The sequence below is a fragment of the Onychomys torridus genome, chromosome 7, assembly GCF_903995425.1.
Source record: "Onychomys torridus chromosome 7, mOncTor1.1, whole genome shotgun sequence".
Taxonomy (NCBI): domain Eukaryota; kingdom Metazoa; phylum Chordata; class Mammalia; order Rodentia; family Cricetidae; genus Onychomys; species Onychomys torridus.
Window position 1 is genome coordinate 65703853 of NC_050449.1, and position 27069 is coordinate 65730921.

General features: G+C 46.2%; 1 protein-coding gene and 1 pseudogene across 7 annotated transcripts in view; both read right to left on the bottom strand.

Moving 5' to 3' along the window:
- The window catches only part of Tcf12 (transcription factor 12), a 275275-nt gene extending 273790 nt beyond the window's left edge, over positions 1-1485 (bottom strand). For 3 of the 7 annotated variants that reach the window (XM_036192284.1, XM_036192285.1, XM_036192281.1), the window contains exons 1-2: positions 1138-1484; positions 352-448 (exon numbers count right to left, since the gene is read on the bottom strand). In XM_036192284.1, the coding sequence (XP_036048177.1) occupies positions 352-426 (75 nt within the window). In that variant the 5' untranslated portion in view covers positions 427-448; positions 1138-1484. Of the gene's footprint in view, positions 1-351; positions 449-1137 lie in introns of all 7 variants that reach the window. The other 4 variants (XM_036192286.1, XM_036192282.1, XM_036192287.1 and 1 more) reach the window with 2 other exon arrangements.
- An 11437-nt stretch (positions 1486-12922) lies between these two features.
- Positions 12923-13022, bottom strand: LOC118588113 (annotated as a pseudogene).
- Positions 13023-27069: the final 14047 nt, after the last annotated feature.

Genomic DNA, 27069 nt, shown 5'->3' on the forward strand with positions numbered 1-27069 from the left:
AGTTTTAAGAAAAAAAAAAAAAAAAAAACACCTCTCTTTCATATAAAGTGTAAAACCCCTAATAATCATCAGGGCTAGGCAGTGAGTCAACCAAAGCTCATGATTGCATTGTTCTTGCAACTGGTTAAATCAAATGACCCCTCTGGCATTAAAGTTTGAAATCTGCAAGTCTAGACATTACATCAAAGTTCAGGTGTCCAACTTGGGGGAGCTGGACTCCAGCCCTCAGAACTATCGCTGAAAAGCAGACGGAGTTGGCCGCTGCCATGTCGCTTTTCCCCCTTTCCTCCCTGGCTCGCGATCTCGGGAAACCTCAGCAGAACCCCAAGATGCGGAGGAAAGCGCTCATACCGCACTGAAGTCCAGCAGGTCGCTCAGCTCCTTGTCGGTCCCGATCGCGGCCATGCGCTGCTGCTGGGGATTCATCTTCAGCCACTTCTAGCAGGTCCTACGTAGGGCAGAGAAGACAAGCTGAGCGGCGGAGACCCGGAGGCCCGACGTGAGAGGGAGAGCGCGGGGCAGCGCTCGGGCTTGGGGGGCGCCGGCCGCCACGCCAGACCCCCACGCATCCCCACCGAGGGAAGGGCAGAGGCGGGTGAGCCCGGTTACCGCTGAGCTGCGGGAACCCACGCGTGGCTCGGGGGCTCCCGCAAGTTTCCGAGGCGGCTCGGCTCCGGGGGTCCCCCGAGGCGGAGTACGGAACGAGCCCGCGCCCGGCGAGGGAGGAGAGAGCGGCGGCGACCCGGAGCCCAAGTGACTCACCCGCTCGGCAACAATAGAGCTGACAAGTTGCGGGGAGCGCGCCGCTCCCAGGCCCGCGTCTGCGGCCCGGACGTCCCCAGCGGGGGGTCCCCGGGGTGGCGGAGAGCGCGTCCGCGCACGGCAAACTCCCGCCCGGCCTCCTCCTCCCACTCGGGCCGCCCTGGCCCGGACTCGCGGAACAATGAGACGGGGCTCGGCTGCTCGGGAGCCGCCGAGCCGCCGACCGCCGCGCAGGCCGACCGCCGCTGCCCGGGGCCTGGACCCCGCGGCTCGCGCCTCCGCCCCGCCGCGCGCCGCAACTTGGACGCGGCCCCGGGCTCCGCGCCGTACAAAGGAACCCGAGTTCCGCGCGTCCCGCCCGCCGCCCGCGGTTACCTGCCGCCCGGGCTCTCTGCATCCAACCTCCCCGATTAAAGTTCACTTTGGCCGGGAGCGCGGGCTCGGGCTTTTTCCCCTCCCTTACGCCTCGCGCCGCCGGCGGGCTCGGTGGCCTCGGGCCCGCGCGAGCGCTTGGGTCCGCGCGGCTCGGGCGGCTCTCGGGCTTGGCCGCCCGTGGCTCCCCGGGCGGGCTGGCGGTCCCCCCGATAGAACTTGTGGGTCTCCTCAGGCGGACATTTTTTTTTCCGCTGAGCCGGCCTCAGCACCGAGCTCCGCTCGCCTCCGGATCCCTCCGCGCCTCAAGCGCGTCGGCTTAACCCCTGGCTGCCCGGCGCGCTCCCGCCTCCCGCGCCGAGGAAGTGGGACCGCGGAGGGGGCGGGGAGGCGCGGCGCGGGGCGGGGCGGGGCGAGGCGGCGGACGGACAAAGCCCCGCGGCCGGCCCCGGGCGTCTCCTCCCGCTCGCGGCGCCCCGGAGTGCAGCGGGGCGGCGACGGTGGGGGCGCAGCTGGCCAGCAGCTGGATTCGCCACCCGCAGCCCTTCCCCAGCTCAGGCACGCCGGACCCGGGCAGCGGCCGAGCCGCAGCTGTGCGGGGCGGACTCTGGGAAAAGCGCGGAGCCCCTGGCGCCGCGCGAATCCGCTCGCTCACCTGAGCGTGCCCGTCCCACCTGAGCCCCGCGTGGGGACGACGGGTTCGGGCCGGGGCTTGCGCCCGGCCCTCGGTGTAACCGGAGACGGCCTCGGGAAGTTCGGTCTGGGGGAGCAAGTTCCCGACTTGGCCTGAAGAAGCCCCACAAGAGGGAAGGCGAGGTCCGGCCTGGGAGGGTTGGGGGTCGGCGAGCCCGCGCCGACAGGACCAGCCAGGCCGGCGCAGAAGCAGCGCCGAGGAACCCGGGACTAATTGAAGAGAGGGGCCGACTCCTGAGGATCGGGACTGTGAGAAGGAGCCGCTGGCCTCGGGACTTCGTGGGGAGAAGATGGAGTCGTTCCCTGGGCCGTGACTGTACCCAACGGAAGCTGCCCAACCAGAGTCGGGGAGTGGAGTTTGCAAGCGGGGCCTCCATCTAGACTTCATTGCCCGGAGCCTGCTCTCCCCCAAACCCATTGCCCAGTGGGCCCACCCATGCCCTGGCAACTTGTGGAGTGTGTGCTCCCTTCTTAAACAAAGTAGCGTAATTCCATCTAAAAATATCAACACGATGCCACTGTGTCCTGCTACAGTGACTGCTTAGTTAATGGGGATAAAAATAAGAGGCGACTTACTGAGGTCTTGGGGAACCTTTTTGCATATGCTCAAAATAAATAAAAGTCTTCCAAGCACAGGTCTATCCTGAATAAATGAAACAGACAAGAAAGCCCTCCCAAAGAGAGGTCTGATGTTTGGTGATGTTTCCAGTCTAAGGCCAACCGTTCTGAGCCAGTCTCTCATTATTGATTAAATGAACGGGGTCTGGGTATCTGCTCTTTGGAATTCGGTGTGTTCTAAGTGAGACAAACAGCAATCACAGATTCACATGCCCACACAACAAAGACTTAACCATCAAATAGGAAGTTTGATTAGGTAATTTGTAAAGCCCTACTTCTGTGGTAAGATTAACTAGTAAAAGTGGGGGGAAAAAATCTTGAGGGAAGGCGATGCCATAGAGCCACGCGAGACGAAAGAAGGGGTCTTAAACTATTCACGAAACTATTTTAGAGGAAGTCACAGGACTCCCCCACTTCTTTGAAAGATTGACTAGGGAAGGTTTTCATAATTTACGGCAAATACAATTTTATTTTGTGTGTTGATTTTGTCATCAGATTAGGAGTTCTTTGAAAGTTGGGACTGACATGCACCTAACATTGTACCCGGCACAGTAGACTGGATGGTAACCTAAATTAATTTCTTCTGTTTAAAAATATTTAAGCTGGACGGCGGTGGCGCATGCCTTTAATCCCAGCACTGGGGAAGCAGAGGCAGGTGGATCTCTGTGAGTTCGAGGCCAGCCTGGTCTACAGAGCGAGATCCAGGACAGCCAGGATTATTACACAGAGAAACCCTGTCTCAAAAAACCAAAAAAAAAAAAAAAAAAAAAGTGGAACTTTGGGTCTGGAGAGCTGGCCCAGTGGGTAAGTTGCTTGTTGCATAACCTGAGCTATTGTTTTGTTTTGTGTTTTTTTTTGACCACCTGAGTTCTATCCCTGGAAACCACATGGTGGGAGAAGAGAACCAACTCCCAAAGCTGTCCTCTGACTTCCATATGCACTCTGGTATATTCATGCGTATACATCCCTGCATGTGCGCACGCGCACACACACAAATAAATGTTAAAAAAGATTTAATTAGAATTTCACATCATTTATTACATTATTTATTGACTATGCCAGACAGAGTTAGAAATCTAATGAGAATCTGAGAAAGAACTAACACAAATTCCATGCTAATAGTACTGATAAGTTAATATCAACAAATGAATATTAAAAAAATATTTTAAAAAATATTTAATGCACATTTCTTACATCAAAGCATAGTGCTAAATGCTTTTGGAGCCAAAAATCTACCCTCTCCTCAACCAGATTATAATTCAAAAGCTTTTTACCTCGCTGGAATTATATCATCGTGGCTTCAGTCCAGCTCTGCACACAAACACATACACATTTTATAAACAAGCCTGGAGTTATCCTGAGAAACATTCACGGTGAAAAGAAAAGGCAGCTGAAGCTTTTGTTTCCTTGGGAGATTAACTTAACCTTGGCCCTTTTTAGAAAAGGGTTGCTCTAGACAGCACAGGAGAAGAGAGGAAAGCTACTCAAGTCAAGTGCTAAGTGGGTATAACAAAATGCTATTGGACAAAGTGACTGGCCTCCTGGTACTTCTGAGATGCAGGGTTTATGCTCATAAACTCTTGTAGCTGTCTGCTTCCAGGGGGAACAGCTCACCCCATGAACAAACAGAAACAATTTTTGTTTGTTTGTTTGTTTGTTTGTTTTTCAAGACAAGAGTTTCTCTGTAGCTTTGGAGCCTGTCCTCGAACTCACAGAGATCTGCCTGCCCCTGCCTCCCAAGTGCTGGGATTAAAGGCATGAGCCACCACCACCCAGTTTATGTAACAATTTAGTAATACCTTCACTTCAAGGCACTCCTCCCATGGACTAACTAAAATCTGGGATTGTTCAAGCTATTGTAATATGGATTACACAAATCATCATCAGTGTGCTCATTTTTTCTATCAGAATCTCCCACCTTCCTGGGTGTTTGTAATAAACAATGTATCTTCTCTCTGAAGGCTAGTAAGTTAAACTAGGTGTCTAGTCCTTACAGGTATCATTTATACTCTTTATTTAAACCATTTGGATGCCTTATACAAATGTTGTTTTCAGACTTAAGGAGAAAGCAGGGTGGGTAGTGAGTAGAAACCCCATACATGAGAAGCTGAGGCCAGAGGAGGTCAGCCTGAGCAAGACCCTGAATCAAAAGGGGTGGAAGGGGATGACTTGCTTGGCTGGTTTTTGGAGCCTGGGTATACAGTATAGGCTGGCCTCAGAACTCCCATTCCTCTTGCCTCTGCCTCCCAACTGCCAGGATGGCAGGCATGTGCCCCCACACTAGGCCAAGCCCAGATGGGAGGAGGTTCTAATTGTCCATCTTACATTCAATGCTTTTGACTCCCACAGAGTTCTTTCTTCTATATTTCATGAAATATCCATTCAAATCAAAATCAAAACAAATTCAAACATCAGAAAAGAAAAATAAACCCAATGCTCTCCGATACTTCGTCATACATTGCAGTTTCAATGAGCACTTGTGGAAAGGTTGCTGGTTAGGGCAGGAGAGTGGCTCAGCGGTGAGGAGCGCTTTCTATTCTCCACAGTCTCCACAGTCTCTTCCCTCCTTCATACACTCATGCAAATATCTCTTTCTACCAAAGAAAAGCCTACAAATGCATTTTCTACAAAGATGACACACAGGTTCCTGGCGGACAGTGGGGATAGGTCTAGTAGTCACCATTTACATACTGAATGTTATGCCAAGGCTCCCAGCAACCAATTGGACTTCCAGAATCCTGCACCACCTTTCCATTTTTCTCAGGATTAGAAGATCCTTTGCCATGTACGCTGATCAACCCAAAAGAAACCAAGACACTGCATGGGACACCTGTTTATGGAGCTGCTGCCTTGCGGCCTCGTGGCTTTTCTTAACTTGTCCTTTTCCTTTTCTCTTATCTCTTTTCAGATACTAGCCAAAAGTCTAAGAGTGCTTTCTAGACATTTTAGACTTTCTCACTTTCTCCGACGCCCCCTGCTGCCATGAAGCTGTTTGCTGACCATGACTGACCTCTGACCCTACCCACTTTATTTTTTTTTTAAACCTGCCTACTTTCTTAAAAACATGTCTCTTCCCTTTCTCTGTCTCCTTCCTCTCTAACAATTGCGAAAACAGCCTGCCTGCCTGTTGTTTTTCCCTCAAACACTAATTGTCCTTAAACTAGTTGGGAGGTGATGGCACACCCAGCACTGGGAGGCAGAGACAGGTGGATCTCTGAGTTCCAGACCAGCCTGGTCTACAGCGGGGAGTTCCAGGACAGCCAGGGCTACACAGAGAAACCCTGTCTCGCTGGGCAGTGGTGGCCCACACCTTTAATTCCAGCACTCGGGAGGCAGAGGCAGGCGGATCTCTGTGAGTCTGAGGCCAGCCTGGGCTACAGAGTGAGTTCCAGGTCAGCCAGGACTGTTTCACAGAGAAACCCGATCTCAAACCCCCCCCAAAAAACAAAAAAAACAAAAAAATTGGTGTTGGGGATTTAGCTCAGTGGTACTAGGTTCGATCCTCAGCTCCAAAAAAAAAAAAATCTCAAATAAATCCCGACAACCAAACTCAGCTATCTTGACAAAGGTGAGGCAAGTGAGCACAAAGAATCAGTCCATAGCTACTGGGTGGTGGTGGTGGTGGTGCACACCTTTACTCCCTGTGCTCCCAAGGCAGAGGCAGGTGGATCTTTGAGTTCGAGGCCAGCCTGGTCTACTTAGTGAGTTTCAGGACAACCAGGGCTACACAGAGAAACCCTGTCTCAAAACAAACAAACAAACAAACAAAAATTGTCCTTCGGCTATAAACAAACAAGATGAGGCCATGGTAAATTCCTGAACTCCTAAGCTCAGGGCCCAACCACCACACTTGTTATTTTCTTACTTTCCTCTTTCTTCTTTGTCTGGAGATTGAACTCACACGTGCAGGCCCGGGGCTCTGCCGCAGAGCACTCATCCAAGGCCTAAGCAGATTGCTCTGCAGGGAAGTTTACCATTATCTGTGCCTGTCTTCTCACTCAGCTTCTGGTCATCATAAACACTGTGATACCTTCTCCTTAAATATGAGCAGATACCCAAAGACTCTCAGACTTCTGAGGGAAGCCTTTCTCTCCTTAAATATGAGCAGATACCCAAAGACTCTCAGACTTCTGAGGGAAGCCTTTCTCTCCTTAAATATGAGCAGATACCCAAAGACTCTCAGACTTCTGAGGGAAGCCTTTCTCATGGAAGACAGAAAGCAAAAGGACAAAGACTGGTACAAATGGACACCAGGAGGAAAAAAAGGAGGCAGGGTGTAGTCTCTGCGTGTGTTAAGAGAACTGCACTCACGAAACAAAATTAGGCAGAATTGTTTGTTTGTTTGTTTTTTCCGGAAAACAAGGAAGTAAAGAGGATTGAGAATACAATATGGATTCTCCAGAGGACCCGAGTTTGCTTCCCAGGACAGCTCACAACCACCTGTAACTCCCATCTTTAGGGGATCGCTTCCGGCCTCCCTTAGCACTAGAATGCACATGTCATCCACACAGAGGGACACATAAATAAATTTTTTAAAAATCCTTGAAAAAAAAAAAAAAAGAAGCCAGCATTGGTAGCACAAGGCTTTAATCCTAGCACTCAGGAGGCAGAGCCAGAAGGATCCCTGTGAGTTTGAAGCCAGCCTGGTCTACAGACTGAGTTCCAGGACAGGCAGGGCTACACAGAGAAACCCTGTCTCAAAAAAAGAGAAAGAAAGAAAGAAAGAAAGAAAGAAAGAAAGAAAGAAAGAAAGAAAGAAAGAAACAAGAGTATATAGTAGAGACAAGAATTTAGAGGTATTGGAAAAGAAAGTTAATGAAATTCTATAGAAAATAAGGGAAAAAAAGGATTACTTCAGGATGTTCAGATGCAAAAAATAAATAGAGAGAAAAAAAATTAAAGAAATCATCATGCATGAAAAAAATCTAAGAAACTGTGAGTTAACAAAATGAACATATTCATCAATTCATCAAACATCTACTATAATGCAGGGCCAGAGAAATGACCCATAGTTAAGAGAAACTGGCTGTTCTTCCAGAGGACCAGGGTTCAATTCCCAGCATTCACATGGTGATTCAGAACAAGTTCCTCATCTTCTGACCTCCACCTAGAATCAGGCATGGAAGGGGTGCACAGATACATGCAAGCAAAACATCGATACACATAAAATAAAAAAAATAAATAAAAATTGTAAAATGTCCATAATATATAAAGACAAATGTACACAAAAGCATGTCATTAAGAAAAAATGCATGTCTCAGGAAAGAAGGAAGGAAGGGAGGGAGGGAGGGAGGGAAGAGGGAGCACAAGGCAAAGTAAAGTGGAACTCTTCAGCTCCACATCCTGAGCCATTCATGATCTTGGAAGCTAAGCCAGGTCGGGCCTGGTTAATACTTGAATGGGAGGAAAGATCTTCAGCCTTCCAAAGAGAACACAAAGGAAGACAAATTACAAAGGACTGAAAGTCTAAAATGGACACACAACATCTTTGTCACCTGGAAACTAAGCAGAAATGCAGGTTCTTGGGCTCCGACTGAGTCTGAGGTGGGGCTCCCTGTGATCTGGTGTATGCTAGAGCTGGAGACTCTGTCTCTGTAGTAGGAGCCCCCCCAAGACTACAGGGAGAGTAATGGAGTTGAACTACCTTAAGTAGATGGAGGCCACCAGCAAGAGGACTTAACAGATCCCACAGTGCAGACAGGAATACAAGCGCATCTGGATTAGCCAAAGGCTGGTAAAACCCAAAGTTATGGCTGTTGGAAAGAAAAAGGGCAGTAGTTTGGCCCTTCTGACATCTGAGATCACATAATGCATTTCTTTTCTTTTACAAGTCATTGCTATTTTACATACAATCAGTCCATTAAAGTCAATTTGCTGTTCAATATTCACTATCGAAATACATAGTCAGCACTTTCGATATGTGTATACATCTCCCTCAGCTAAAGGCTCTGATAACATATCTTGGGGCCTTGGAAAGAAGGTTCAGCAGTTATGAGTAAATGCTGCTCTTGCAAAGGACCTGAGTCTGGCTGCCAGCACCCTTATGGGCTGGCTCACAACCGCCCATAACTTCAGCTCTCAGGGGATCCCACACCTCTAGCCTCCTTAGGCATCAGCATTCATATGTGTATGTATGTTTAAAGGGAGCCTGGTCTGGTCTACACAGGGAGTTCTAGGACAGCCAGGGCTACATCATGAGGGCTGTCTCAAAACAAATTAAAAAAAAAAAAAAATCCTTTCCAATGTCAACAGCCCTTAGCTTTATTTACTAACTAAATAAGAATTGTATTTTCAAGGCAAGTTACTCTCTCTTGAAGTTCAGTTCCCTGGGTCATTTGAACTGGTTTGATTGACTTAATGATTTAAATTGCTCTTAATAATCCAATGGGTCTCAACCTTCCTAAGGCTGTGACCCTTTAATTCCTCAAGTGTGGTGACCCCAACCATCACATTATCTTGTTGCTACTTCATAACTGTAATTTCACTACCCTTATGAGTTGTAAATATCCAATATGGGACACTGATGGGGTCGTGACCCACAGGTTGAGAACTGATGTAATAATCCATGCTTTCTTTTTAGAAAAGTGAAGGGACAAGTGTCCTCACATTCCTCAGGAATATCCCATCTTGGAACTCTTCATTGGATTTCCAATTTCACCACACCAGCATGTTCATGCTATTACACAAGAAGTTTTGGTGATTGGCACATTCTTCTCCAAATCCATTTACTATAATTTTTCTAGTTTTATCTGCATTATAAGCCTACAGGATTATTTTATTGTTTCTAATCTTTCAATATATCACCTTAAGCTTTGAACTATATCCAGGAGTATGATAAAAGAACACTATAGAAAATTTTACATCTCTTTTCAGAACAAAGGACAGACTTTATTTTGTTATTATTATTTTGTGGGTGTGTGTGCACATCCATGTGGGTGCACAGGCATGTTTGTGCATGCATACGTGGAGGCCAGAGATCAAGCTTGGCTGTTGTTCCTTACATACCATGCATCTCCTCTGGGACAGCATCTCTCACCTGAATCTGGGGTTCACTGATGCACCTCAGCTGGCCAGCCAGTGAACCCCAGAAATCTGCCTGTCTCCACCTCCGCAGTGCCGGGATAACAGACACACAGCACCACACCTGGCTCTTTATGTGCATGCTAGGGTCCAGTTGAGGTTCTCATGCTGTTTGGCAAACACCGACTGACCCATCTCTCCAGCCCGCTGATGTCTTTCCTGTTAACAGACACCGACTTCCTCTAAAGCTGGGAATGGAAGTCAGGTAATAGTGGAGGGAACGGACTTATGACTTGTAGGATCTTTGGCTACTCTCTTCCTCTTCCTTCTATTTGCCTGCTGGGGTCCATACTTCCCAACATTTCATGAAGAATGCTTCATGCTATGAAATGCCCTTTGCTTTGTAAACCCGTAAAGTCGCCTTTATTCTTTACATAAAACATGAACCTCGGATAAAGTGAAAACGAAAGCACTGGCTAGTGTCTAGGATGTGCTTTCACATCCTCCTGTCAGGTTTTACTTGATCAATAAGTTGAGCATTTTATTTCCCTTTCGCCACGATAGTTTTCCTACAAATGTAGCTTCATTGCATTCATTTCTTGAATCAGAACAGCTCTGATTTGTTTTCCCAGTGAGTTCTGAAAGAACAGAAGCTAATCTATAAGGGGAAAAAAAAATCTGAAACTTGGCTCTCCCCAAGTGCTCTTGTATTGACTTATGTAACTGTCAGTCACACTTCACTGGAGCTCACAATGCTAATGAGAAATCAAAATTATACGCATATCCCCACAGGATCTGTTAACTTCTCTCCGAGAAACAAGGTTCTCTTCAGCACACATCAGTCTTCTGTCCCTGACCATCTCAAAGAGTCCTGGTGCTGGAAGACCAGAGCACAGGAGCGGTGATGGCCCATCAATAATATCAACGCTGTTGCTTTGAGCTCTAGCTGTAGAACTGAACTGATTTATGGAGAGGTACACACAGAGAAAGAGAACCGTTTGAAATACTGGGCTAATTAGCGTGAGCTAATGGGTAAGACCTGAGACCCCGGGGTGGGGGGGGGGGGGGGGGGGGGGGGGGGGGGGGGGACTTATGCTCAAGTGAGAGCTGGTTGTCTGCACTGCAGTGCAATCTTCTTAAAACTGACTCACTCAATGAGTCTAAATGGGTCACAATTTTTGGTTATTCTCTTAGTTAAACAGATACAAAAACTTACACACAGTGGACATACTGTGCAAATGACAAAGCACAAAACAGAATATTCATGAAAAAGACTTAAAATGGCTAATATGCATATTGAGCTATCAAAGAAACAAAAGCAAAATGAGAAACATGCTAACAAGAATTTTTTTAGGGGCTAGAGAGATGGCTCAGCGGTAAGAACACTTGCTGCTCTCCCAGAGGAGCAGAGTTCAGCTCTTAGCACACACCTGGAGAGCCTCACAGCTGCCTGCAACTCCAGCTCCTCGGGATCAAATGCTTTCTTCGGGCACCCACATGCACATCCACAAATTCATCACACACACACACACACACACACACACACACACACACACGAAAATAAAACAAACCTGACAATAGAAAAATATTTTTAAAACATCAGATGATAGGGGGTATAGCTTAGTGAGAAAGCACTGGCTAGCATGTACAAGGCCCTAGATCAATTCCTTAGCCCTACAAACAATGACACCAATAAACAAACAAACAAATAATAGGAAACAGAAAGCTCAACACCAATAAAAAAAAAAATACACACGGACATTGCTGAATTAGATGAAGATCAAGAATTAGTAAAATTCACAATGACGTTATACACATATTTGTACACCAAAGATTTTTTAAATTATGTGAATGTGTGTGGAAACGTGTGTGTGTGTGTGTGTGTGTGTGTGTGTGTGTGTGTGTGAGAGAGAGAGAGAGAGAGAGAGAGAGAGAGAGAGAGAGAGAGAGAGAAGGTGCTTGTGAAGGCCAGAGGCATCAGATTCCCCTGGAGTTAGAATTACAGATGGTTTTGAACTGCTTGACATGGGTGCTGGAAATCGAATTCCAGTCTCTGCAAGAGCAAATACATCCTTCACCTATCTAGGATGGTACTTGCAAATAAGGCACTAAACAGTGGTAATGAGCATGGTATAAAACCTCTGGAGGCTAGGGAGGAGGGAAGGTGTGGTATGTTTAGTTACTAACGTTTACCAGTCCCTAAGGATATTCTATTTCTTGCAACTGTAATCCCTGGATATGTCGTCATCAGCCAAGAGAATACGATAAGGCTTGGTGAGAGGATGCTGAAGTGTACGGCAAGTGACTCTTATAACTACACAAAGAGTTATGAAATGAAACTACCCCAAATGTCCTATTTAGCTGGTTGAATTAGATGGTTAAACATTAAAGCAAATTAAACTACCTTCTAAGTAGATGCAATCGGTATATGTTTTATAGCAGCTTTCTATAATTTCTTAATGTGATGTTCCTTTTATGTACTTATTTCTTAATTATGTGCATGTGTCACGTGACAATATGTGCATGTGAGCGTTGGTACCTGCAGAGACCAGAAGCATCAGACCCATGGAGCTAGACTTGTTATAGGCCTTTGTGAGGCACCCAAGGTGAGTTCTGGGAACCAAACCTGGGTCATCTTCAAGAGCAGCAAGTGCTTTTAACCACTGGGCCATCTCTTCAGCTCTCTTAGGTGTGGTATTTTTAATCTGATTGATATAAAGCACTATCTGTCTCTTTCCCAGAGAATTGTAAACCACTTTTTTCTAAAACTCTTGGGCATAGGTAACAACATATTTTTAAGATTTATTTTTATTCTGTGTGTATAGATTGTCTGGACATATGTCCATGCAAGTGCATGCAGTGTTCTTGGAAGCTAGAAGAGAGTATCAGATCCCTGGAGCAGAGCTGGAGTTTCACACTGTGAACTGCCATGTGGGTGCTGGGAATCAAACTCCGGTCATCTGGGAGAGCAGTCTTAACCACTCTTACTTAACCATGGAGCCAACTTCTCTTTAGCCCCCAAGCAACTCCTTTCTTTAGGAAGAAGATGAAATTCTAATAGTCTCAAGACTTAAGCTAGAAATGACTGCCATCCTTTCCTTTCCTTACTAGTTCACGTTCTAATTCTGTAAAATAAACATGTTATCAAAACTCTTTAAGTTTAATTACTTGCAATTCATGGGTGTGTTTTATTATTTTCCAGAAAAGGATTTCTTAAAAAAAAAAAAAAAATTGCCAAGAGAAAACCAGAAAGGGAACCTCAGACTGGAACAAACAATGGCCCTGCTGTCCCTGATAAAACAGGGACAAAAGGTGGTACCTACAAAAAGTATGGAGCCATGCAGTATTGGCACACACATTTAATCCCAGCACTCGGAGGCAGAGCCAGGTGGATCTCTGTGAGTTTGAGGACAGAGAAACTCTGACTCTAAAAAAACAAACATACAAACAAAAACAAAAAAGTATGGAATACTTCATGAATTTGCATGTCTTTTATGTGAGGCCCATGCTACTCTTCTCTGAATCATCCTGTTTTTACTAGGTGTATTCTAAAAAACCTGGGCTAGCAGTAGCTCAGTCAGTGAAAGTGCTTGCCTTGCAAGCCTGAGGCCCCGAATCAGATCCCCAGAACACACATAGAGACGGTGGTGATCCCCAACACTGGGCGGGTGGAGACAGGCAGATCCTGGAGCTTGCTGGCCAGCCATGTTAGCGTACTTGGTGAGTTCCAGGCCGAGAGACGCTGACTCAAAACAAAATGGTGGACAGCACCTAAAACAAACCCAGAAGGTTGTCCTCTGGCCACACACACACAGCACTCCTCACTCTGCATGCACCCTTCAAATGAAAAGGAATCACAGCACGAAATGCTTGAGGAGAACTCCAAGTGGGCTTGAAGCTGCCATTTCCATGGCCAGCTTTCAGGAAGCTTTGGGTCTCCTAGGTCAAAACAGACCACTGACATCAACACATTCTTGTGGCCAATTAACATCCCTTTCTTTTCACTCATTTGTGTTAACTATGGGGAAAAGGTTTGGTGAGTGAATATGGCTGTCAGATAAAATACAGGATGCTGACTTCCTTTTCAGTTTCAGAAAGATAACAAATTTTCGTATAAGAATGCCCCCCAATACTCCAAGGAACATTCCCTTTTATTTATTTGTTTGTTTGTTTGTTTGTTTGTTTAAGGTTTATTTATTTATTTATTATGTATACAGAAGAGGGTGCCAGATCTCATTACAGATGGTTGTGAGCCACCATGTGGTTGCTGGGAACTGAACTCAGGACCTCTGGAAGAACAGCCAGTGCTCTTAACCTCTGAGCCATCTCTCTAGCCTGGAACATTCTCTTTCTTTCATTTTATTTTAACTTACTTCTTTCTTTCTTTATTTTATTTTGAGACAGTCTCACTAGGTAGCCCTGGCTGGCCTAGAACTCACTATCAGCTAGGCTGGTCTTGAATTCCCAGAGATCCACCCAGTCCTGTCTCCTAAGTGCTAGGATTAAAGGCATGCATGCACCAGTATGCCCAGCTTCCAAGGAACATTCTAATTTTAAAAATTATTTGTTGTTTATCTCAAATTTAACTGCATTTCCTGCATTAAACACAGTTCTGTGGATGAGTAGAACACAGTGGTAACTGATTTTTGAGAGTTAAAAAGAACCACATGTTCCATAACATTTTTCAAATTTCGTAAGGCATTTGGTTATTTATTAGCTGGCAGGTCCCACTCCTGAAGCTCTGGAAGAAACCCCCCAAATTCTGTCCTTTCTTCTGTGTGTATACACACACACACACACACACACACACACACGCACGCACACACACGCACACGCACACACTCACACGCACACACGCACACATGAACGCGTGCAGGCACGCACGTGCAGGTGGAGGCCATGGGTCCACCTTAGGCATCGATCCTAAGACGCCATTCCCTTGGACTTTTTGCCTTGTTTTTTTCTTTGTTTTGGGGGTTTGGGTTTTTATTTTATTTTACATCATTATTATTAGTATTTGAGACAGGGTGTCTCACTGACCTGAAACAGAGTCCCAGGGATCTACCTGCCTCTGCCTGGCCAGGGCTGTGATTACATGCCTGTGCCACTATGCCTGACTTCTTTTCCTATGTAGGTGCTGAGGAACCAACACAGGTCTTCATGTTAACAAAGCAAGCATTTTACCAACTGCACTATCTCCCCAGCCCAGACTCTCCATTACTAACAAGCTTCCAGGTAATTTGCTGGGACTGGTCCGTGGAGCTGTGAATGGCTACAATACATACCAGTTTAGGAGGTGGAGGGATTTTATTTGTTGGTTTGTTTCCTTGTCCAGCATCTGAATTCTTTGAGTTTGGAGAATTCATTGAACATGTGGGTCTTGAGAAACAATGGTAGAGGTTGTATATTTACTCCCTGAACCATCCTTCCTTGAAGTCTAGACTTAGGTAAACAATCCACCTTTCCCCAGGCAGCAGCGCCTGCTGGGCCTCGGTGGGGAACTAGTAACACACAGGAAAAAGCAAGCCAGCCTTCTCTCTCTGGACAGTGCACTTATGCCCAGATTGAAGTCCTCAAGTTGTGCTGGATTAAAAGGCAGAATCTAGCACGTTCGGCAACCCTCTCGTTGGGTTCCTTCGGTTCAAGGTTTATGGGCATTGTTCTTAGCTGTCGAGCTTTGAGCTTGATTCTGAGTCTTTAGGATTGGTGAGTTGCTCAACTCCTTAGTTACTAAACTAGATAGGACTGGTTGTTGTTGTTGCTTGAAACTAAGAACTCTGATGAAGCCAACGGATCTGCCAGAAGCCACCCAGCTTGTGACCTGTCATCTGGCAATTGGGGTACTTCAATTGCAGGAGGTCAAAACTTAGGGTGAGCTCTGTCTCTGGGAGGGTGGTAATTCTGAGAGAAGGGAAATATCTTGGTGAAAGGGGATCAATTTGCTGACGTACCTCTCCTTAGCAGCTAGGTTTCTGACTAAGACTTTTATCTCTATAGGCTAGATTCATAGGCTGTCACTAACTACTTACGTGACTGAGTAAATCAGCTTTTATCAGCTCCAGTTCCCTGTCAATGGGGCCAAGACTCCATGTTTCTATTGCATTTGTTCACACTGTATCAAAATTATTGGAGTTTTATTGAGGTGTTTACATACAACTTTTATTCATTTCAATCAATTTTAGTGTGTCTATCAAGCTGTGCAGCCATTATAGTAGCTTTGTTTTTAAAAAATTATTAACAAGCCACGCGACTTTAATCCCAGCACCCAGGAGGTAGAGGCAGGCAGATCTCTGTAAGGCCAGCCTGGGTTACAGAGTGAGTGCCAGGAAAGGCGAAAAGCTACACAGAGAAACCCTGTCTCAAAAAACCAATGTGTGTGTGTGTGTGTGTGTGTGTGTGTGTGTGTGTGTGTGTATTATCAGTTCAATAGGACCTCTCTTAGCTATTTACAGTTCATCCCTGTATCCCTCTCTAGCCCAGGTAACCAACCATCTAATTTTGTCATTAAAGTTTTGCCTTTTCTGAATACTTCATTTAAATAGATTCATATAACCATAAATATGTGCCAAACTAGATTTTTTTCTGTTGTGTAGTGACTTCCCAAATTTTCTGTAATGTATAGCACAGTATTTTGCACAGTAGGTATATGAAAACAGAATCAGATAGCAATAACCAAAATCCAATGTGGATGAACTTACTGTTGTGAGGATCGATAAATCCACCCTTGCTCTGCAGATGTGGTCCATAGATCAACTCGGTCTTCACTCAGGACATGGGTAGAAATGTACTCTAGTTGACCATCCCAGAATCTTTATTCTTACAGATCTTTAGACAATTAATTCAGGGTCTCATTTAACTCTGAAAATATTGCTTTAGACATAAGCACCATAAGGGCATAGGCTATGTGTGGCACACGGTACCTACATTACCATATTTGTTGAATGAATACATGAATGTTGATACACATGAAAGCAGGAGCATGTGTGTGTGTGTGTGTGTGTGTGTGTGTGTGTGTGTGTGTGTGTGAAAGATTGCCAAAGAACAAGAATATGCATTTTTTTGGCTTGACTATGATTTGAATCTTTAAAAAGAAAAGTTTGGACTGGCACTTCATAATACCAGCTTATATAATGAGGCAAGTGTATTTATTTTTTAAACCTGAAGGGCACAGCCGTGAGGAAAACCTACCCTCAGACTAAAAACATAATGGACTATTAACTGAAATGGACTTCATGGATTTATTAGCAAGACAATTCATTATGGAACGTATTACTACTAAAGGTTGACAATTCGTTGCCGTTCCATAAGAGATCAAACCTCGGTTACAACTAAGACGCCAGAGTCACACTTCAGGAAACAGGACAGGAGATACTGCAGCATTCTACAGCATCGAGCTCCAACAAGGAAAATGCAACTAGCTTTCTCTTTACAGTCTCCTGGCGTCAAATATTTTAATTTATTCATTCAATCGTTTTTAAAAATCATCCAACATTTATCAAGGTTGTCACCCCCTGACAGGTGCCGAGCGGGTGTTGCCTGATGGACTGCCAGGTATAATATTCTCGAGGAGTTTCCCATCAGCGCAGCGGTGATAGCTTTTTAACTGCGCTGCCTCACAAAAGACTTCTTCCCGTGTACGAATCCGTGAAGGTTAAAATCCTAAAACGTTAAGAAAGTTAAGCCACGTGAGGTACGGGTTTAACAAACTTGTTGAAAAGGATCAAACTGTGTCCCCCGGTATATCCGTTCTGTATCATCGGCATGGAAGGGGGCTCCTCTGATCTGGAGTTGCTCTGTGGGACAAGACAGAGACACACTGCTCATTTCCCGTTCGCTCTTCCAGGCCCACTTTTCATCTCGCCTTGCTGTCTGCCGGAAGCTGGGTTCTGCAGAGTCTATTGCTAAAGCCCTCTGGTTTCTGGTTGCGTTTAGCTGGTGGGAGGTTCCAAGAGAAGTTTAGAAGATAGAGGGAAAAGACAAATGTTTTTCCCCCAGTCCTTCGCTGGACCACATTTGGGAGTTGGATACATTTCTCTATTTATAGTCACAGCTCTTGTTAGACATCTCCTTCCCAGCCACAGCTTCTCCTGGGTTCCACTTAAAGCTCTCTTCCCCATTCCTTCAGGCTTTATGCCTCCCAGGCTGCCAGTCATTAAGAGCTTCACCATTCCTTGTGGATTCCTTCAGCCCTTCCCATACCTCTGGAAACTGTTCCTGTCTTAGGCTACCTTTATCCTCTTTACCTAGCCCTCTCTAGTAATAGAAGGAGAAACAGCCATCAGCTAGCCTCCAAGGACTGCCTCCTGGGCTGGCACTATTAAGACACAGAATAGTGTGAGAGCCTGCTCCTGGGACACTGACAGTCCAGCAAAGGAGGTAAAAACACATTGGGAAATAGACATCGGTATCTAATGAGACATGGCTGTTTTTCTGTTAGTTTTTGTTTTGCCTCTCACTCAGGATCTATTCACCCTTTTCCTGAGAATCATGGTCTGATTTTTTTCTCAGTGTCTTTTAGGTGGTGTTGAATCCTCGCTCAACAATAGAGGTAGCCACGCAAACCAGCTCTGACATCCTGGGTTGTTGCATGTGTCCTAATCAGAGCCGGCGAGTGTAGGAAGACTCTCGTTGGCGCACGCAGCACACTGATATGTACTCATCCACTGAGATTGCTAACAGTGAGGATTATGTGAACTGGAGCTGCCAGGAGCCACCACATGGAGCCTGAGAAGGAAGCCAACTCAGAGCGCAGTGCGAGAGAGGAAAAGGAATGCAATTCTAATGGCATTGCTTATGCCCTTGAAGCAAACTACACCTTAAGTTAAATATATCACTAGATTTTTTTTAGTTATGTGAGTCAATTGCCAACATTTCTCACCCCCCAAAGCCGGTTTGTAGTGTGCCTTTCCATTTTGTCACTTGCAATTAAGATCTGTCTAATGATTCATCAATTGGTATCAAGAGTGGGGATTAGTAGAAAAAAATTCAAACTATTGAACTGGTTGGTCCAGAAGAGACTTCATCTATACTGAGCTTGGACTTCAATAGAGTAAAGCAATAGGTTAAATCGGTACTTACTGTACACTGGGATTCAGAACATGTGCCTACCAAGCATTAAATATAAAAGGAACTGTTATTTAAAGGTTAGAGTCTAGAAAGCGTCAGGTATTACTTCCTAGCTTTTAATAAGGCCCTATGAGAGAGTCAGATTTAAGATTGAGGTTGATTTACCTAAGGCAGGAAAGAAATCACTTTGTAATGAGTGACTATTTTTTGCTTACAGAGTAAAATAAAAGTGACGGAAATTTCAATAATCTGGGGCCATAAAGGATTGGAGAAGCCCTAAGAGAATGCTGCCAAACTGTCCTCAGGCAGAAAGCAAATTAGAGGCCAGAAAAGTAGGAGACTACCAGGGTCTATTGCTAAAAGACGGAAGTAGTAATAGCATCTAGAGTCAAGACTGCAGCTTGAACAGCAGCAAACACTCAGCTTTGGGTTCTCCCCCTTACTGAACTGCTCAGATGCAAATACTGGAGGCTTCCTACAAATTAAAACTGTACTGTGAAAGGTACGCTAAATCTAGACAGCAAAGGCCAGGCTACTTACACTTAACACAAATACCACGATGGGAATGAATGATGTTTGAGGACTAAAGTGTGGTAGATACATATTCCTCACTTTAAAAAAGTCTAGTCTCTTGCTGGAGAGATGGTCAGAGGTTCAGAGCACTCACTGCTCTTGCAGAGGACCAGGGTTTGTTTCCCAGGACTGTTAATCACCATCCATGACTTCTCTTCTGGCCTCCTCAGGCACTAGGCATGCAAGTGGTACACAGACATACATGCAGGCAAAAAAAAAAAAAAAAAAACACCAAAACCTCATGAAATAGCATAAAAATAAAAGTTTAATAACAGAGCTCTTAATCACCATTTTCTTTAAAGTTACTTTCACTGCATCCAGAAGCTAGGAAGAGATTAGGAAAGGCTAACTTAGCTATTGTTATACGTGTGTGTGTGTGTGTGTGTGTGTGTGTGTGTGTGTGTGTGTGTGTGACACTTGTGGAGGTCAAAGGACAATTTGTAGGAATTCTCTCCTACCATCTAAGTTCCAAGGACTGAATTCAGGTTTTCAGTCTTGGCAGTAGGTACCTTTCCTCATTGTGTCTGATCCTTTTTTTAAATTTTTTTTTTTTTGGTTTTTCGAGACAGGGTTTCTCTGTAGCTTTTGGAGCCTGTCCTGGACTCTCTGTAGACCAGGCTGGCCTTGAACTCACAGAGATCCGCCTGCCTCTGCCTCCCAAGTTCAGGGATTACAGGTGTGCGCCGCTGCCACATCACCACTACTCATCTGTTTTTCATTTTGTTTTGTTTTGTTTGTTTTATCTTCAGGCTCTACTATATAAGGATGCTGAAGAAGTGTGACTCCTGGAAGATTCTCTTCCTCGTTGCCCATTTGATTTGACTATGGAAGAGCAGATGAGAGTTCCTCCAGGAACAGAGCATATGGCATCCAGATGGTCAAAGAACTTCCTCCCTCCTCATGTTAGGAAATGGTTGCTTTACTGTCTAACAGGATGGGATAGATGCTGTGACTTGTAGGCCACTCTGTATTTAGCATTATTAATTTTTTTCCAATAGCGATTTTCATTGTAATGTCATTTCTTTTTTGTTATGATTTATTTCTACTTTGTAGGTAATTGTATCATGTGTCCTTGGAGACTAGACTGAAGAACTTATGCTGCAGTATAATGGAGAAGACTGTGTATTATTGTGGCTTAGCTTTCTTCCCTGTTATTGTGATAAAAGACCTTAACAAAAGCAACTTAGGAGGGAAAGGGCTTATTTGGCTTACTATTCCAGAGGAATCCAGTCCACCATGTCAGGGACGACATGTCAAAAGGCAGGAGCAGGTTGGTTACATTACATCTAGATTCAAGAAGCAGAAAGTGAACAGGAAGTTGGGGGAGGGGCTCCCTATACAGCTTCCAGTGACCCATACCTCTAGTGAGGAGTCATTTCCTAAAGATTCCATAACTTTCCCTCAAAGAGCCACCTACTGGGGACCAGGTGTTCAAAAATACGAGTCTAGGAGAGACATTTCACATTCAAACCACAACGCCCTGCTATGGGCACTTAAGAGTTATCTCTAATACCTAAAGTAAGTGAGTATATTTTTGCTGGTAGAAAATGTTGTTGAGGGGCTGAAGAGATGGCTCAGCGGTTAAGAGCACTGCTTGCTCTGACAGAGGTCCTGAGTTCAATTCCCAGCAACCACATGGTGGCTCACAACCATCTGTAATGGGATCAGATTCCTTCTTCTGGTGTACATTAAGACAGAGCACTCCTATCCATAAAATACATGAATAAATAAATAAATCTTTAAAAAAAGAAAAGAAAATGTTGTTGATACATTTATTTATGAAGCATTTATAGCAGACATTAGGAAAACGGGGCTTTACATATACTATGTCTGCTCTTTGTTACCTAAAATCCATCCGCCTTTCTCCAATAGGCATACCACTGCTATTTCAAGTGGTATCATCTTGTATCATCTGTGTGCTCCTGACAGACTCCTATGTCTAGAGTAGGTCTGTCCACCACTCTAGACCAGTCTAAGCATGGCGTTCTTTAGGCAACAGTGACTGAGTTAGGAAGAAGCATCCCGCTGTCACTGAGGTTGGTGTCAACTAGAACTGCTGCTTATGTATCTGTGGAGATTCAGAAGGAAGCAGGCAACAGAGGAGAGAACTGACACAGGAGGAAGAAACCAAACCTTGGTGACATAATGTCAACTCCTTAGCAAGCCATGTCCGACACTCTTGAATGTTTCAGTGATGTGAGCCAATAAATTCCTGCTGTGCTCTGCATGTCACATTCCCTAACGGTTTGTGTATTGGAAAGCTGGGCCCCAGAGTGGTGGTTTCAGAAAGCCCTATGGAACTTTTTAGGTGAGGCCAAGTGAGAGGTTCTTAAGGCAACAGAGGGTGTGAGCTTGCCTGAAAGAGATGAAAGTGTTTTTCCTTAGGTCGTGGTTAGGTTTCTGGAAAGATTTCCTATAAAAGCAGGAGCCTGGCCCCACCCAGCCCCTCTCTGGCCTCCTATATTGAGGTGGAACCACTTGTTTCTGCACACAGTCCCACTGTTGCCATGGCCACGGATTGACAGCTGAGACAGAGAGAGAGCTGAGCTGGTGCAGGTGCCCATGACTTGAACCTCCACAACATCTGCTCTTAAGCCATTAGACAGTCTCAGCATCCCACTGTAGGAACAAAATCTAACAGGATTCCCCTTCTGTTTACGCAAATCTAAGTTATAACTTTGTCATTATAAGATCCAAATGAGTCAAATACTAAGTTATGGGAGGGCAGATGTATAAACATACACAAAGAAATAAATGAATAGGAATGTACTTGTCGGACAGATCTAACCAAAATTGAGGGGGCAGGCTGAGGTGTGGGTCAAAAGACAGAAGGAAACAGGACTGGAGGTCGGGCTTGAAAGTCAGTCACCAGACTTAAAATTGAATGCCAGAGAACATATAACCATAAAGCTATCTGGGCATGAAGAGATGTGCTAAAAATGAGCAATTATTCTGGCAAGTTACATGGGAACAGAGAGAAAAGGAAGTCAGAGAGACCATAAAAAGACTGTCAACCGATCCTGGCTGGCAATGTTCAAGGTCTTAGGCAAGAAACCATGAAGTAGAGATAGAGGAAAGAATTTGATATGAGGTACTTCAAATGAGACACTAAAGGTCCTGATAACTGGCCAGGTAAAATAAATAAGAAGGAATCGCGTGTGGACAATGACAAGCATTTCCGTGCGGGCGGCACAGAGGGAGACGGTGGTGATGAGGAAGGAGTGGGTCACAGGTTTTGCAAAGACGGCAAGGTTAGCTTTTGACCCGGTGCCATCAGGGAGATCCCAGGAAACATGCTGGAAACAGTGATGAAGTAAGAGTAAAGTATACAGCAGCTAGGTGTAGAGGCGCACACCCAGTACTCCGGCGGCAGGAGCAGATGGATTTCTGTGAGTTCAAGGCCAACCTGGTCTCCAGAGTTTCAGATCAGCTAAGGCTATACTGTAAGACCTTATCTCAAATAAATAAAGTCTACAGCAACCGAGAATAAAGAAGAGAATAAAAAGCTAACGTAAAGGGTCTGCACATGAAGACCAGTTGAAGCATTGCTTGTAAATGAGTATCGGAGGGTAGGGAAAGAAGCAGAAATTAGCATTTACCGTTAGAGACCAGGAGAGAAAAGGGGGACACCAGCACCAAACACATCTAGTGTCTGATGGGGCAAGAGGAGACAGCTTGGAAAGGAGCAGAAAACTATACCAAAGTTTCACGCAGAGGACCTGGGTTCAGCTCCCCCGTCAGTAACACCAGTTCCAGGGGTTCCAATACTCTCTTCTGACCTCTGCGTGCACCAAGCATGCACACGGTCTATACGTGACCTTGCCCACGGCGTGGAACTCACATCGGCCTCCTCACTGACTCATAAACCGCCCACTAGACTTTTCCCTCGTTTCAGCGCCTTTGGATTTGTTCTTCCCTCCATCTGTAAAGTTACCTGTGCAGGGATGTTTTGCTTGGCTTCCTAACTCAGACCTCAGTTTTAAACACAGCTTCTCGGGAAAGGTCTTTCTAAGTCAGCTCCCCCAAAGCACACACTGGACACCACTTCTACCCGCATCCTTCTTTGCAGTTTTATTTTCCCGTAGCACCTGCCATCACACGGCCCGGAATTGTGTATCTCATCAACTGTAACGACGTCCATAGAGCTCAGAGAGTTTTGGCTGATTCACTGACATTATTCCTGATAAGCAGAACAGAGCCTGGTACAGAAGAAACGCCTCGATAGAAGCACAGTGAACCAAAGTGTGAGATGTAATGGAGAATTTTTTTAAAAAACGTATATACCACAAAAGGGCTTCTGAGTTAGCCATTTAAAAGTTCTAGAACATTCCTACCAATTCAGCGGGGGAGAAAAAGAAAACAACAAACCCTGCTTAGGGCTCCCACTTGTGATAAACCTCCAAAGGGAACTTAGGGGGGAGTCCGTCAGCCGAGCCAGGCCGTGAGGCACTCTCCTCCTGTGTTCTCTGTGACTTTGGGAGGAATCTCCGCTTGCACACTGGCTGAAAGGTTCTTGCTGCACCTCAGCTGCACATCAGAGCTCGGGGAGGAGAAACCCCGAGGGATGCTGACGGCCTTGAGTTTTCAAACGCTTCTTTGGGCGGGCGTCGTCAGCCAGGTGAGCTCCATAGACCGGGTGGCGACTTGGAAAGGGCTCCCGGGGGCGAGCGCGCTAAGCCCTGGCCCGGGGCGCCCGTCTTTCAGCTGCGGCCTGCTCGGGCCAGGTCGCCGGGGGCGCGGGAGAGCCAGCGGCGTCTCCCCCGTCCCTCCCCCGCCTCGCCCTCCTCCGCCCACGCGCTGCAGCCTCAGCTGCGGCTCTCGGCCGTTCTCGGCAGCGCGGAGCCGGGAATCCAATTACTTCTCCCCCCCGAGGGGCTGCGCACACCCGCCAGGCCCCGGAGGGAGAAGCCAGGGGTCGAGCGGCCGCCCACTTCCCGCCGCCCGAGGCCGAGGCCGAGAGGCCGTAGGCCGGGCCGCTCGGGCGGGGCGAGCGCGGTCTCGGAGGGGCGCGCGGAGCAGCCGGCGGGACTATTTGTCCTTCCGCGCGCGGCCCAGCTGGGCCCCGGCGTGAGGCTCCAGGCGCTGCGGCCGGAACGCCAGCGTCCTCCGGGATGAGTGGCAGGAGATTAGCCCGGGGCTGCCCCGCGCACGCGCGCACGCCGATTCCGGGGTCCGAAAGCCCAGAGGTCGCCCTGAGTCTTGTGGCCTTTTTTTTCAACCCCACTGGGTGCAGCTCTTTCGCCCCCCCCCCCCCCCCGCCAGGATTCAGCTCTCTAAAGTGAAAGTGAACTGGAGCAAGATGGCCAAGGGTCGAGGAGGAGGAGGTTTGCACGTGCGCTCCGCCACCGTCCTACGTCCGGAGACTGCACACGGACGCTACAGGGGTGCATCTTGGAAGAGGAAGGAAGGAAAGGAAGGACTTCCTTCCTGGTTCTTTAGAGACTGCGTGGAGAACCCAGCGATCTCCCATGAGGGTTCTCGCTCACTTGGTTTAAGCCTGGTCAGAGCACTTCATAGAACCCTGTTGTTTCTGCAGCCCAGGGCGGAGGTCCTCAACTTCCTCCTGCCACACACTGTCAGATTTATGAGGCCACAACTGACATACACGCTTGAAGGAGAAAATGCTATATTATGCCTTATTTTCTTCTTTTGGATTCTGTTCCCCTGTGACTGGGGCTGACCCTTAGGCCCATGATTCTCGAATGTGATTGACATGAGTGATTAGCAGGCCAGTGAGAGAGAACCAGAGACATTGCTATCAAAACAATTCTACACAGGGACATCAGAACAAAAGCCTGAGAGCCCCGGGGACTAAAGGACCATCCAGGCTCTGCCATGGATGCCCTCTGGGATGGTGGCCAAGTCAGATCATCTCTTTGTGTCTTGCTTCTTGGCAAGTTAAATAAAATTATCCTGCCACTCCCTGTATCAAAGTGTGTTATAAAAATAAACTTAACCAACTGAGAATATTGAGGGTTTAGTTTTTAGGAGGGAAAGTGATACCTTTGAGAGACACTAAAGGGAAATTCTATAAGAGCCAGCCACTTGTCCATCTGCCTGTGATCTCATTTCAGTTTAATGTACACGTAGAAAACTAAGTAAGGGGCTGGGGACTTAGCTCAGTGGTAGAGCACTTGCCTAGCAAGCACAAGGCCCCGGGTTCGATCCTCAGCTCCACATACAGAAAAGAAAAAGAAAAACTAAGTAGAGTTCTGTTAGGTGCTATGTGATGTTTATGAGAACTATAATCTAGCCAACTCAGCAAATTGCATTCTCATACCCTCCCATGACTATGTTTTAGCCATTTCCACATGCTCTGCCCCAGAGCTGCAAAGCACCACTGGGTACAGAATAGTGCTGGGGGGGACTCTCTACTTGAGGCTAAGCTGTGACTTGGGGTTTTAGACATGTATGCCTATGGGACCTGTGGGAAGAAAATGGCCCCAAAGGGAGTGGCACAATTAAGGGCTGTACCTTGTTGGAGGCAGTGTGTCACTGTGGAGTGGGCTTTGGGGTCTCATATATGCACAAGCCATGCCCAGTGTCTCAGACCACTTCCTGATGCCTGTGAGTCAAGATGTAGGACTCTCAGCTCCTTCTCCAGCACCAGGTCTGCCTGCACTCCACCCCGTCGCCCTGTGAATGAACTAAACCTCTGAAATTGTAAGTGAGCCACTCCAACGAAATATTTTCCTTTATATCAGTTGTCGTGGTCATGGTGTCTCTTCACAGCAATAGAAACCCTAAGACAGAACCTATGAAACCAGTGCAGACAGTCCAGAAACCTGTGTGCTGGCTAAGTAGGGAACGTTCTGGGACACAATAAGCCACTACACTGAGCCAGAGCTGGGGCTAAAGACTCTGAGGACAAGAACGTGTCTTTTATGTTTGTCTGAATGCGGGAGGGTAGGAAGGAGCTAAAGGATATGAGGGAAAGTGAAATCCCCTCTCAGGGGTTTTAAACCTGAGCGTTCACATTTCTAACACATGCTCTCGCCTTCTGCATTAGTAGAAACAATCGAGCTAGCAACAAAAATGCTCACAACAAAAAAGTCCTGACTAGAGGTGGCTTTTGAAAAATGAGGACTTTATCATCTCCTGAGCCGTTCTGTGGAAGCCCAGGACTGGTTAGGAGTAATTCACAGACATTATCCAGGTCCTCTGTGCACTTCTTTCTGCTGTACCCTCTTCAGATGATAATAATCCTTCACTGCTGTACCACAGCTTCAGTGAGATTTGGCGTCAGATGTGAAGGGAATGTGTTTTCTCTCCCTCTCTGGAGGAAAGCTCTTTCTAGAGACCTCTAAAATATCTGGGTCCTATTGTGCAGCATTATTTGGCAGACCATCCTAAACTGATTACTTGTAAGAGTAACACCACTTATAATCTGCTCATCCTGTGCTGGGTGTGGTAGCATGTGCCTTTAATCCCTGCACTCTGTGTTTGAGGCCAACCCAGTCTACAGAGTGAGTTCTAGGAGAGCCAGAGGTATACAGAGAAACCCTGTCTCACAAAAACACAAGACATCGCCGGGCAGTGGTGGCACACACCTCCCAGCACTCGGGAGGCAGAGGCTGGTGGATCTCTGTGAGTTTGAGGGCAGTCTGGTCTCCAAATCGAGTTCCAGGAAAGGGGGCAAAGCTACACAGAGAAACCCTGTCTCGAAAAACAAAAACAAACAAACAAAAAAAGATAAGACAAAATAATAATCTATCCATCATGCTGCTCAAAAAAACAAAAAAACAAAAACAAAAAAACAAACGAACAAAAAAAAATACAAGGGTATAATCCAAAGAGCATCAAATTTTGCCAGGAAAACAAAAACAAAAACAATTAAGGCAAAGAGATTTTGGCTTAGATTCCCATAGGCTTTCTTCCTGTGCCTCAGAATATTTATTTTTGTCTCCTCCATTGCCTCTAAATTGTTTTATCCTCTCTCAGATTCCTTCTTTACTATCTCAATGG